Source organism: Halictus rubicundus, chromosome 17 (genome assembly GCF_050948215.1).
Source record: "Halictus rubicundus isolate RS-2024b chromosome 17, iyHalRubi1_principal, whole genome shotgun sequence".
In the NCBI taxonomy this organism is placed as follows: domain Eukaryota; kingdom Metazoa; phylum Arthropoda; class Insecta; order Hymenoptera; family Halictidae; genus Halictus; species Halictus rubicundus.
The window spans coordinates 2,509,705-2,523,600 of NC_135165.1; the positions used below are offsets into that span (position 1 = coordinate 2,509,705).

General features: G+C 44.7%; 1 protein-coding gene across 3 annotated transcripts in view; it reads left to right on the plus strand.

The window, feature by feature from the left end:
• Kn (EBF transcription factor knot) overlaps positions 1-13,896 on the plus strand; it is a 95,812-nt gene that overhangs the window by 9,751 nt on the left and 72,165 nt on the right. For all 3 annotated transcript variants that reach the window (XM_076803101.1, XM_076803102.1, XM_076803100.1), the window contains exons 3-4: positions 4,520-4,583; positions 10,907-10,962. In XM_076803101.1, coding sequence (XP_076659216.1) covers positions 4,520-4,583; positions 10,907-10,962 — 120 coding nt within the window. The remainder of the gene's footprint in view (positions 1-4,519; positions 4,584-10,906; positions 10,963-13,896) is intronic.

A 13,896-nucleotide genomic window follows, 5' to 3' on the forward strand; every position in this document is an offset into this window, starting at 1 on the left:
GAAAACTCTTTCTCATTCAAAAGCTCGGTCGAGGAAATATTTCGGATCCCAAAAAGATATATTATGTGCTCCAAGTAGTGGTGGATATCTATGAAATGATTAGTAACTTCAGAAAAAATCCCAAAGATCTACAAAGCACCGAAAAATCGGATGAATTAGTGTTCTTTAAAGATTGAACAACGCATGAGAAACGCACGAGCCTCTCCAATTCATCCGAACGATATGCGACAATCGTTTACCGCGAAGGTATTGCAAGATCGCGAACGTATGAATAAATGCAGCATAGTCGCGGGAACTTTCAATTAGGTTGAACGCGTTCGTTCGCAGAATCGAGAGTCGCCGGTAATGCGTTTTCATCGCATCGAAAGAAACAGACTAAAGAATCCCCACGAATGAAGCCATTACCCCCGTTCGGAATCTTGATGTCTAAATTTTTTTACGAATCACGCGAATTTCAAACGAGCCGCGCCGCGAACGTTCCTCGAATTTACGACGATCCGAAACCGTGTACCGATCGCGATCGGCGGCTAATATTTGACTGTGTGGAGCTCGGAGGGAACCAACCTGGTGACCCCGTGAGAATATTCCGAAATGGGAAGCGATTGTCAACGGCAGCACGGAGCAGCTCCACTTTCTATTGGTCAATTAGTATAGCTAGTTAAGGAGAAGTTGACTTGCGCGGCACGGGTCCGGCGTGTTCGGCGTGTTGCGCAAGTGAAATCGGTCGCGGCGCGCCGGATACTTCGGACAAATGCGTTTGTAATACCCGCGGTACAAACTGCTACGCGGATTTGTACGAACGAGCGAGTGCGCCTTCCTGCCATCCCGGACTTGTTCGCAAGAACCTGTACAGGCTTATACGCTGACGCGAAAAACCATCGGCATCGGTGCAACGGTCGTCACCTGGCCGCGGGTCTCTATGCAAAATTAAAATTTCGTCCACCGATCCCGGGCAATTTATTCCTAAAACATTTCATAACTATTAGGTTGGCAAGAAAGTAATTTCGGTATTTTCAGGTGAAATAAAATCCAATTTTTTTTATCAAAGCAACGAACTTTAATCAATAAAATATTTTCTTTCTATGATCTTTTGCCATCTTTCTGGTAGCTTCATAATTCCGCGCTCATAAAACTTCTGATCCTTTTCGGTGAAAAACTGATCCAAGTGCGATTTCAGACCATCGTCATTAGGGAAAGTTTTACTATTCAAAGAGTTTTGTAAACTTCGGAATAAATGATAATCTGATGGTGCAATGTCAGGGCTATACGGTGGGTGTGACATCACTTCCCAACCAAGCTCCAATAACTTTTCACGTGTTACCAAAGACGTGTGTGGCCTAGCGTTATCACGGTGGAACACGATTCCTTTGCGATTTGCCAATTCTGGCCGTTTTTCTTTGATTGCTATGTCAAGTTTTGTTAGTTGTCGACAATAAATATCTGAATTAATGGTTTGGTTCCTTGGGAGAAGCTCAAAATGCACAATACCTTTGTAGTCCCACCTAACTGACAACATGATCTTCTTTTGGTGCAATTCAGCTTTCGGCGTGGTTTGGGCTGATTCATCACGCTTGGACCATGATCGTTTTCGAGTTGTGTTATTGCAAACAACCGATTTCTCATCACCAGCGATGATTCGCTTCAGAAAAGGGTCGATTTCATTTCGTTTGAGATGCATATCGCATATGTTGATGCGTTGCGTTAAGTGAATTTCTTTCAATTCGCGTGGAACCCAAATATCGAGCTTCTTAACGATTCCGAGACTTTTCAAACGATATTCTACAGTTGTATGCGAGACATTTAACCTGTCTGCAATCTCTCGGACAGTTATATGACGATCCGATTCAATAATGGCTTTCATTTGGTCATCATCAACTTCAGATGGTCGACCAGAACGTTGGTCGCCTTTAAGCGAGAAATTTCTAGAACGGAATTTTTTAAACCAATTCTGGCACGTGCGTTCTGTTAAGCAATCCACACCATAAACTTCACATATATCTTTGCGAGCCTCGGCAGCTTTTTTACCTCTACGGAAATAAAAAAGCAATATGTGCCTATAATGTTCGATTTTGCACTCCATGTTCAAATTGACACAGAACTAACAATTTTAATCAAAATTACGTGCAATTTGCTTCAAAAGTAGCCTAAAAGATGCAGTTATGAAATGTCAGAAAGAAAACAAATGCAACGTTAACAGAAGTCAATCAAACAAAACATAAAGTAATCTATTAGTGAAAACCGAAATTACTTTCTTGCCAACCTGATAGATTGCAGATTTAAAAAATTCCCATTTGGTTCCCGCGTCCCGCAATTATGCAAATTATCTCGAGGAATAAACGAATCGGAAACCTGTAGTGTATCTTTCCCTCGGAGCAACAGGGATCGACTCGAAATCGAATATCGAAGCCAGAAGAAACGCGTCCTCCGAGTACGTGAACTCGTCGATCGGTTTCTTCAAAGTAACGGGGCGATCCGGTAGTCGATTTTTCTCTAATCGGCGTGCAATCATCGTTCGGTTGGTCATCGGTGGTCATTCTTCCGTTTTTCCTCGGGCTGTGTGCGCGCATTAAGCTCCGTCCTGTCGCGAGCATTCGTCGCGGCCATTAATCTCGAAAATTCGCCGGCGCTCACGATGGACGTTAATCAGGTATATCGAGACCGATCGGACGACGACTACTTTTTAATTAAACACCGAGGAAAAAGCGGATAGAAACGAAGAGAAACGAACACGGCCGACCCTGTATTTACGTAGGACATCAGTTTCCGGGAATCGTGCGGCGGCGGCGGCGGCGGCTGTCATGGTCGTGCATCGACTCTTTCATGCCAACGATTCCCGATGATAGCCGCGTCGTTTCCCGTTCTCGATTGATCTCGATTCCTCCGTTAGGCGAAATAATTGAACGGAAATATTCATATTAATGTCGCGGTGTTGTCTCCGGTTAGATAAGCCGGGGTGAGAACAGGCCTGGCCGCCGCGGCTCAGCCACAAACGGCTACTCGACACTAGGACTGATCTATGCTCGAGGTGTGTGACCCTAATTAATAGGGAGGCCATGCAATGCAACTGTCCCGGTCATGTGAATTATAGATAGACATGCTCTCGACCGGGGTGGGGGACCGGCGGAGATGCACGGATAAGCGATGCAAATCGAAGCGAAGGAGTAGGAGAAGGACGTTTGTTCGACTTGCAGCCTAATCGCTTTTGTTCCTCTGCTTTTCGAGAAATGACACTGGCCCTGACGATTAGGGCTCCAGAAAATCCATGGTCCATGTTCATTATGAAAATACCACTGGCTTTGAACCTGGAATTTAAGTGGTGAAAAGGCTGGAATCACGGCGACCCACGTTTTTCAAAACATACTCTATAGAAAAATATGTAACTCGTATAATTTTTATTATTTTTGCTCCGAAAAAATCACACGTACGCTTGAGATACCAATAAATATGTACGCAAAATCCCAATTCGGGAGGTTGAATCATTCTGCCGAAAAGAATTCCTAAAAATTCGCGGAAAAAACAGCTTCGAAACTCGGAACACCCCGTTAAATGAAAATCAATTAAGAAAATAGAAATTCGCATAAAGATGCACATCGCTACTGAAGCATTCGGGAAATCGTGAAAACAGAGAGTCTTGCAATTAGCTTTTCGGAGTAGTTGTCTTAAAGAAGAGCGTCGTGATGAATAGAAGTCTGAATGGAAGTTTGCATCGGCCGGGTTAATTACGTTAATTTCTGGTAAAATCGATGCGCAGGAACCGAAGATCGTATGCAAGGCTGAAAGTCGTGTCCGACGGGGGTTGTGCCAGTCGTAGGTGTTCCAGAGATAGGTAGTTGAAAATGCATTACCGTGGTCGCGGCATATGGCGCGATGCACGCATGACTCGTCAACAGGGCAGCATGATAATTATGCATCGCACGCCATACGTAATGGCACGGCTCTTACCGGCACATCAAGAAATTAATAATTAGCGTGAGGTGGAGCAGCCCGAGCGCGAGAGTTACGTCACGGTGCACTTAATTAAAATAGAACGGGGCGCGAAGAACGCGCGCACGGGGGTGGGGGTGGGGGAGAGGGGATGGGGTGCTCTCACTCTTCTCTCCGTTCCTTCGCGTTTCCGCTCATTTGAACCGATTTAAGCGGAGCACGAAATTTAGCGAGATTAACGAGATTCCTCGTTCAGTTTCGCTTATATCAACCTAATGAAATAATGCGTTCGATGGCTCGTCGCCCGGGGAACCCGACGACGCGCCTCCTCGACAATCTAATTTCTCATTCCAAGATCTCGCTGATCTTAACTCTTACGCCAGAAACCTGATATTCGCATTTTTAACCCTTGCACGCTCGTTAAGAATAATTAAACTAAAGATCCCTCGATGGTTCTATTTCAGTTTCACACTTTAATTAAACCAATCGTTCGTCCAATGCTCAGTTCTCGAAAACTTTCGTTTCGCGATAGTTATTGTATATCGCACTCCTCTTAAAAAATGATAATTCAGACATGTTGTATTTGTGTTTGCAGGAGTCCGAAGGCCAAAAGACGAACAATGGAATCCAATACAGCTTACATCTGCTCTACTCTAACGGTGAGTAATAAACCAGCGATATCAATACTGACTCATCCCTTGCATATGTCTATGAATATTAAAACTATTTTTTATTATGACACGTGTCGCTATGTCCGAAGTGTTTCGCGACTGAAATTAGAATTCGGATGTCCTCCTTCCACGCAGGAAATATAATCGTTGTCTCACTGAATCTGGAAATTATTCTGGTTGTTTGTAAATGGAACAGAGGGGGGTGTCCATCTTAAAAATCGTTTTCACCAGTACGTAAGAAATCGTTAAAGCGTAGGAACGACGCTTCAGTTTCCCAGGCAAGGGTTGAAATTCCACCCCTAGTTTCGCACCGAAGCACGACTCCGGGAAGCAACAATTCCGGTGGAAAACCTATCGAATCATTGAATAGACGTAGAAAGGGGGTGTCCAGGCATCCCCAGTTCAAGGGATGAAATCCTCCTCGAGCTTTCTATCAAATCACAGATTCGGACCAGGGAAATTGCTTGGAAACGTCGCAGTAAGTCTCGGGGACTTTCGCGTCGAATCAACCGGGCAATACACAAATCTGTCAGGCAGAATAGCTATCGTTCGAGCCGGCGAAAACACGATCGAAATTACGTGACAGCAAGCGGAAAGAAGTCGGCAGCGGACGCACAGCGGCAAAGGGGTGGAGAGGAGGGGGGGGAAGGTCTTGGGAACGTCTTCGACAGCGGTAGTTTCCGCGGTCGCGACGAAAGTCGGGATTTACGATCCCGAAGACCGTAGGTATTCCGTCGTTTGCAACAGTTAGTTGTTTCTTGTTTGCGATGTTGGCAACACGTTTTAGTATCCGTAGATGGCCGGGGGCGGCCCCGTCCGTCGGTCAGTCCTGCCAACGCAAAAATCCCGCATTGATTGATCGGCGACCGGGCAAGAAAGTCCCCCCCCCCACCCCACCCCCCGACTGTGTTGTGTACACAGGCCACAGAAAAGAGAAAGGAGGACAGAGAGAGAAGGAGAAAGAGAGACACGGGGCCCGATCAGGGGAAAGGGTGAGGTGAAAGAGGGAAGAAGAAACGAGGGGAAGATAGGAGGAAGAGCAAACGGTTGGCAAAAAATCCGGCCAATGAAGAAAACACCGCGGTGCCCCGGTCTTGTTCCCTGACATGCGCGGTATGAAAAACCGTCGGAATGAGACCCGGCAGATAGCGCCTTGCGGCTTTTTAATATGATCATAATGCGAGCACGTTTTTGGGGGGTCTCTGCTCGCCCAGGACCACCTCTAGATCATCGACTTCTTCGGGGGGGAATACCCCCTCTCCCACCACCATAACCCCTTTTCGCCGCACTTGTCGTTTCCCCGTTTCGTTCACGCACTCTCTCGACGATCCTCGTTTCTCTTTCCTTTCGAAGCGACGGGGAAGAGCTTCGGGCGCTTTTTGCCCGGGCCCCCCCCACCCCCACCCCCGGGCCAGTGACATAAAATATGTCTCTGTTGCGATCGGAGCACCGAAAGTTCCTGAGCTTTTTAGCGGTTCGCCGAGGACCGGGTGTCTGCGCGGAATCTTGATGGACCGTCATCGCCGCTCGACGAGGCTATTACACGGACACTCGGGGGCCATCGCGCGTTTTACATGTCTCCTCCGAACGCATCCCGAGTCTTCGCGATTATGGTCGTCGGCAGATCTGCGATTTCCACGCTGGAATCGACGAGCGCGCCCCCTCCAACCGCTGACGACGAGTTAATTCGTCGTACGAGCGCGCTGGCGTCTCTCAAACGCTTTCCACTTTAACGCTAGATTTACGGGACTCGACAAAATTTCATTAATTTACAATTACTGTGAAATTCATTTGACACCGTTTATCCCTTGGAACGTATATTAAAAGCTGCTAAAATGTGTTCTTGATATTTTTGTGAAATAATCGAAACTGGCCACTATCAGTGCTCCTAGTGTTAATCTCGACGCAATGAATAGCTCCGTTATTATTAACAGTGTTATTAACACTAAACCTACCGACCCTTAAAAGTAGCACGTTCCCTCACAAAAATGACAAGACTGATTTTATTCAGACTTTGCGCGGCCCCTACTGTAACAAATCAATCTTTTCTTGTGAAATAATTTGTATTACTTCAATAATTGCAAAATAAAAAATCTGGAACAGGTCATTTTGATCGGTGGTGGTAGGTTCAGTGTTAACCTTGATTACGACACCTTGGAACGTTTGAAAGTCGCCGAATTGAAAGAATTTGTAGAAGCTGTCATTGGAAATATTACGATGTGAATGATAGAAATTTGAGGAACGATCATGTGTTTTTGCAAAGTTCCGTGAAATGAGCGGTGTGAGGAGCGGAGGAATGCATATCCGGTTGATCGGATAACGAAGATCGTTCTCCGTGTTTCTGTTGGTCCCTCGTATGTAAAACGGGATCGGGGTATAAAATCAGATCGGTCGAACAAATGAATTCATTTATGCAAGTGCGCCGATGCATCTTAAGGGAGCACGATTACCAGCACGAGGCTGGTGACGTACACCACGTGAACGCGCGTACATTTATCAGAGACACTGCGGCGACCACGGCGATCATGCTCCTCCCCGAGCCACGGCAATAAAGGCAAAAGATCGAGAAGAAGCCACGTAAGAAGCGGCATCGCGTGCCAAGTCCCGCTGAGAACAGGCAGATAGGTCCGCTCGCATTAGCATAACTAGGCAACCGACTTCTCTACGGACAAAAACCACACCGAAGAACCAGACACCACCCATTTGATTCGTTCGATCGGGATTCTTAATCGGCACGGCTCTTATTACGAGCCGTTATATATTCTCCTGTACACAATCTTGTATTTTATTCCATTACGCATTTCTAACCACAATCGAATAACAATTTCGTCGATAGGGACGTCTATCTGGATTCGGTATAATTTTTTAACGCTAATTTAACGAGCTACGTTCGCCACCGAAGGATTGGAAGCTCCAATCGAGGCAGAGTAAGATTTCTGGATTCTATAATATTTTTTAATGCAAATGTAACCAACATCTATACTACACTGGGAGTCCTATTGCTCAGCATTACCTCTGACACAATTGAAGCGAGGAAAGCACACGTTTAAAATTTATGATAATCCGAATACAGTGACTTTCTCGATATATCCATTACGCATTTCTAACCACAGTCGAATAACAATTTCGTCGATAGGGACGTCTATCTGGATTCGGTAAAATTTTTTAACGCAAATTTAACGAGCTACGTTCGGCACCGAAGGATTGGAAGCTCCAATCGAGGCAGAGTAAGATTTCTGGATTCTATAATATTTTTTAGTGCAAATGTAACCAACATCTATACTACACTGGGAGTCCTATTGCTCAGCATTACCTCTGACACAATTGAAGCGAGGAAAGCACACGTTTAAAATTTATGATAATCCGAATACAGTGACTTTCTCGATATATCCATTACGCATTTCTAACCACAGTCGAATAACAATTTCGTCGATAGGGACGTCTATCTGGATTCGGTATAATTTTTTAACGCTAATTTAACGAGCTACGTTCGCCACCGAAGGAGTGGAAGCTCCAATCGAGGCAGAGTAAGATTTCTGGATTCTATAATATTTTTTAATGCAAATGTAACCAACATCTATACTACACTGGGAGTCCTATTGCTCAGCATTACCTCTGACACAATTGAAGCGAGGAAAGCACACGTTTAAAATTTATGATAATCCGAATACAGTGACTTTCTCGATATATCCATTACGCATTTCTAACCACAGTCGAATAACAATTTCGTCGACGTCTATCTGGATTCGGTATAATTTTTTAACGCTAATTTAACGAGCTACGTTCGCCACCGAAGGATTGGAAGCTCCAATCGAGGCAGAGTAAGATTTCTGGATTTTATAATATTTTTTAATGCAAATGTAACCAACATCTATACTACACTGGGAGTCCTATTGCCCAGCAATACGTCTGACAAAATTAAAGCGAGGAAAGCACACGTTTAAAATTTATGACAATCCGAATACAGTGTCTTCTCGATATATGTCAGCAAAACGGGTCTTGCCAGTGTCGCGTATCGTGCAGGAGACATTCCCGAGCCGTGTTATGTTTACCGAGGGCTCTCGAGCTTTGTAACCTCCCACGCCCTATACCCCGCGGTAGTGGGGACAATTCCGCGACGTTTATCCTCCAGGCCTTGGCGACGTATATAGAGAAATCATTGTAGTTCTGAACAACCGGGTAAAATGTAGACCCGCGAAGAGATACATGGTATGCAAGTAAGAAATACCGGCATTGGCAGTGTCTGACAGTATTGGGGCTCGCGGGAAACCGTCGGGTCGAGCGAGTATCTTCCGGTAAAGCCGCGACGGTTTCTCGAGGTAATTTGTGAGTTAGTTTCGGGGGGGGGGGGAGGGTGGGGGGGCGAAGTATCGTAATCCACGGTAACGTTATGCGGCGTGAGTCTGGCCTATAGTAGCCACCACGCCTGGGAGTCTTATGTCGGGATTACTTGGCTTACCGGATACGCGAGGCCGGAAGCCACGGGGGTGTCTGTCCAAAATACACCCCGGGATTACCTGGTGTGCTCCCTGTGGAAGCCGGGCCGAACGGTTTCGAAAACTTGCCGCAACGCTACCGGGCTCTCTCCGTGTACACATCGAACATAGTTCGCCTGCCGATAACGGATAGTAATAATGCGGTAATGCATACGGAAGATGATCACGCGATAGAATTGCCTGCTCTAGCCAATAAACCGCCGCTACCGTACCCCGGCACAACGAATCGGCATTGATCAAAATAATCTGCCCGCAGCTCTTCTCTGCTGTCTTCTCAATTTTTTCAAAGAGATTTCACAGTGTATTTGACATTTACGCACCGTGAACAACTTTCAAAATTTTTCCATGAAACCAAATATTTTATAGCTATTCGTTTGGCGAACCGAATGAATTTTTGTTCGAAAAATTGGAAACAGGAGCGAAACAGAAACTGCTTTTCTAATAGAACTTCTTTTCTAATAGAACTGCTTTTCTAATAGAACTACTCTTATAATAGAACTGCTTTTCTAATAAAACTACTGTTATAATAGAACTACTTTTATAACAGAACTGCTTTTCTAATAGAACTGCTTTTCAATCATTTTTAACCCTTTGCACTCGAGTGGTGACTCTGACGCACCACCAGAAATTGTTGTGGCATTATTTCAAAGAAATTACAAAAAATATTACAAAATATTTGTTACATTACAAAATTTCCATTTAATAGATTACTAAACATTTAATTATTATATGTGGTAATCGGATTAGTTTCGTACGACTAAAATGAAAATATTCCAAGACGGAAGAAAAATTTAGTTTTAGATTGAAAATTGCGCCGAGTGCAAAGGGTTAATTCTTTTTTAATTCCTTGAAATCTGCTTCAAATCTTCCAGTCGTATTTTTACGACAAATGCGTCGAACCGGCACTATACTAGGGACAATAATTGCCGAATCGAATGGTCTCGAGCAGAGTTGCAGAATTTCGCCGGTGGTTTCTGGGAAGCGTGCGGTGCGGGTTTCCGGTAGCCAAAGCTCGCGAAAATAATTAACGCACTACACGTACAAGAATTTGCCTTCGTACGCGGCGCGGCGGCATAGCGTTCGTTGCATAGCGATCGTCCTCGGTGCGGTCGGTACTCGATCTCTCGTACAAAGTATACGCGGTGCGCCCATGCAAAAACAATCGGAGATTGTGCATACGTCCCCGGGGGATGCGATCGGGCCGCCAGGCTCGTCGTCCACCTTAAATGCTCCTTAATATGTAAGTTTTTCTGGGACAGTCCCTTTCAGCGGCGCCCAACTTGTCAGAATTTGGACTCGTTTCCGTATTCGTCGTATTCCATGCACATACGTCGCAGATGCCTGCGCGCGCAACGTTCTTAACTTAATGGGGCCTTCTTACCGGATTACTGAAAAACTCGCTGGCTAAATTGAATAAAGAGTAGCACCGTTTGTCTTTATATTAACCGGAAAAAACCGCTCGGTTCGGCGAACCGCGACGACTGCTTTGCTACTAGCGCTCGAGGACTATAACTGGCAAGCATGACTAGCTTCTACTCCCTTCTGAAGAAACTGACAAGTCGTTGCGCGATTTGTTTTACTAAATCTTTGCGATGTCAACACTTGTGAAATACAGAATCTCTCTAATGTTAAAGTCAAATTCACAGATTCGTTCGAAATGTGCAGTAAAGTTGTCAAACGTTTCTGTTCGTACATTAAAATTCACGATTGATTGTTGAACAGTCTTCATAAAATTGTTTTTAGTCGAGAGGACATTTTACTCTCATTTTAGTATTTTGTACAAAGTATTTACTTTGTTCGTTGCTTTTGTTGCAGGTGTCAGACAGGTGCAAGACATCTACGTCAGGCTGATCGACTCGGCGACGAAACAAGTGAGTAGCAACATTTGCAATTCTTTGATACAGTTTACATCGACTTACGAGTTGAAGTGTACTACGGCATAGTGCAGGGGGTGACAGACAATATTTCGTGCCGTATTCGTGCCATGTTAGAGGGGGATATGACGGTGAAAATCGAGTTTCATTAAATTACTGTAAATATAATTTAGAATCGAAGGCTAAAGTGTACAAGAAGGTGTACAGGGTGGTTATTATGATATTCACCGACAAAGAATTCTCCGGGCACAATCAATCCGGGAAACCAGAGGCTGGCTCGTTTCGTTTTGGTTGGCATTTCCGTGGGTAGGAAACTCTCGGCGAGTAGACGCAGTGACGCGTTCCTACCGCTGTTATCATCTGAGCTACAAGCACTTAATTTTCCGGGGGGTTGATTCCTACCCCTCCGGGATAGCAACCACCGTCGCGCGTCTGCTCCATCCTGTTATCTGCGCCACGTGGCGAACCCTGCGCACGGTCCGCGAACCACGTGTTGTGACCCTGTACACAGGACCGTAGATCCTCGCGCAGCGATACCCCGCAAAGACGGATCATAACCTTCGAGCAAACGCAAATACACGAGCCGATCACCGCCGCGATAAGTCCTTTATGTGGCCGAGGGTGAGTTCTTTCGCCTCGAACTCGTTCCTGATGGCCTCCTTTCGCGCCTACTGCCACCCCCTCCGAAAGAAATACTCGATACAAAACCAAAAACATCGCTGTTTAATTATTTGGAAGCTGAGGGACCAATTACTAATTTTTTACTGGTGGTCCATCTGCCAAATCCACTAAATTGGAAAAGGGAAAACCCACCCCTTCAGAAACCATCTGTATCTGCTGAGCACATAAATATTCTTTACTTCGATTTTTCATTTACTTTTCATTCTGAAATTTGTATTTACTACAGTTTCGAAGATATTCGATAAAATATTTCCCGTTGTTTTCGGTACAAGGATGGGGTGAAAGTCCTGTTAAAAAATATTAAATGTCCATAGAAATCCATATGTATATTCACAGGAGTAATGTGCTAATTGCGAAAGGATGTATATGCAAATGGGTGTAATTGTCGCAAGCTAATCGAAGGGGTTCGATCGAACGGAATAGAAGACGCAGATTGGTAATTCGTCTGGGAAAGTTATTCAACGTCACGACAACTCGAAACCGATTAATAAAAGGAATGGATCGCGAATTGAGGAACGGGTCTCTGCCGACGCAAGGCCATCGCGGCTTAGTAATTTAATCAGCTAAAACTAACATCCGCTCTGTTTCCCCAACCCTCTTCGTCCTCAAACCGCCTCTTTCTTCTCCCTACTGCTCTTCTTACCTCCGTAACCGACCAACCCCAAGATGATTTAATCTCCTAAAATGGTGCAGGTACCTATAGGCTCTAAGGTCCTGGGGTCGCGACACGAAACAAAATAATTCAAGAAAGTAAGTGTATCTCTTGCACGATAGACGCACAGTTCCTACGGTGCAAAATTTATTTCGGTGCTCGCCGCGGAAACAATGACGGGGGAGGAACCTTTCCAAAATGAACGTTTCTTGCAAATTCTCTGCGTTCTTCTCTACAAAAGAAATGCATTCCTCTGCACCCTTGCGGACAAATTTAATGTTCTCGAGTTCATAAAATGTTGGAAAACATATTAGAACTGAATAACAAATTTTTCTTTTATCGTAGCCTTTGGAAAAACAGAACGTTGCGCAGCCTGTAAAATACGAATTATAAAAATGAAAGTCTACACAATTTAGCGAAGACTATTTTTGTTGGCGAAATAAATTTATCTTTTATTGTAGCTTCTAAAATACGTATGTTAAAAATGAGAGTGTGCACGGCGGAGAATGATTGAGAGAACAATTAAAGAGGGAATAGATTGGCGGTGGGACGCTTATTTTTCGAGAGGATTGTCGGTAACACGAGAGCTCGGTCGGAGAGAAGTGTAAGTGGGTGAATTTGGAGCAGGCAAAAGTATCGGTGAAAGAATGAAACGGAATCTTGAGCAGAGTAAACGGCCGGATAGTTCTCGAGAACGATTGTCCACGAGGAAAAGAAAAGCAGAAGTGATAGATGCCGGGATACCCTTTTCGTCTCTATGGAGGAATCGTGCCGGTAAAGGGAGTAGAAAGTTAGATGGGGAGGTGGGATCGAAAACGAGAAAGCTGCAATTTATACATCAAAGCCTCGATTGAACGCGTCTCCTCCGTTCTGGCAAAGTGAGAGGAAGACATACAAACAGAAGAATCGATATATATTTACTCTGTCCGTGTATGGAGTTTCGCGAAACAACTCGTACGAAGTGTTTAGCAAATCCGGGTCGACGTGTTTCAGATTCTGTTGCTATAGCCGCGCCGCGTTCTGCGAAATTAACAAGCGCCCAAGGGTTCCTTGGATTAAAGCTCGAAAATATAAAAAGCTAGACAACCGGCCTGTTTAAACGCTCTTCGAGATTAATTACCCTCGCAAACCTGCTGTCATGGTACTCCGAATTGGTGACAAATGGAAAGACAGACTCTGTCGATGGTAAAATTGCTTTCGGTATTTAGCCAATTTCGTTTCTCAATAAAAATCTGATTCGTCTGTTTTAGTCAAATTCGACTGCCTTGGAAAAAGATATTGCCACTGAAAGAACATTAGGTATTTTTTAATAAATCGACAATATTTTTCTTCAAAAATTTACGAAACAATAATTTGAACATATTTAACGTTCAAAATTGTGGGGAATGTTGGTTGGAGGAGGAACGATCGCAAAAATGATGGCGTCGTTCGCGACAAGTTCGCGATCAGGAAGAGAAAAGTGTAGCAGGAGGGCGCAGATAAATTCGAAGATAGTCATTCAAATATGCTGTAATGATTTCCGTCCCGAATCGATTCGAAAAGTCCCCTGGGAATCTGTGTATCGTCTCTCGCAACCCCCGATGTCTGACGTACACTGT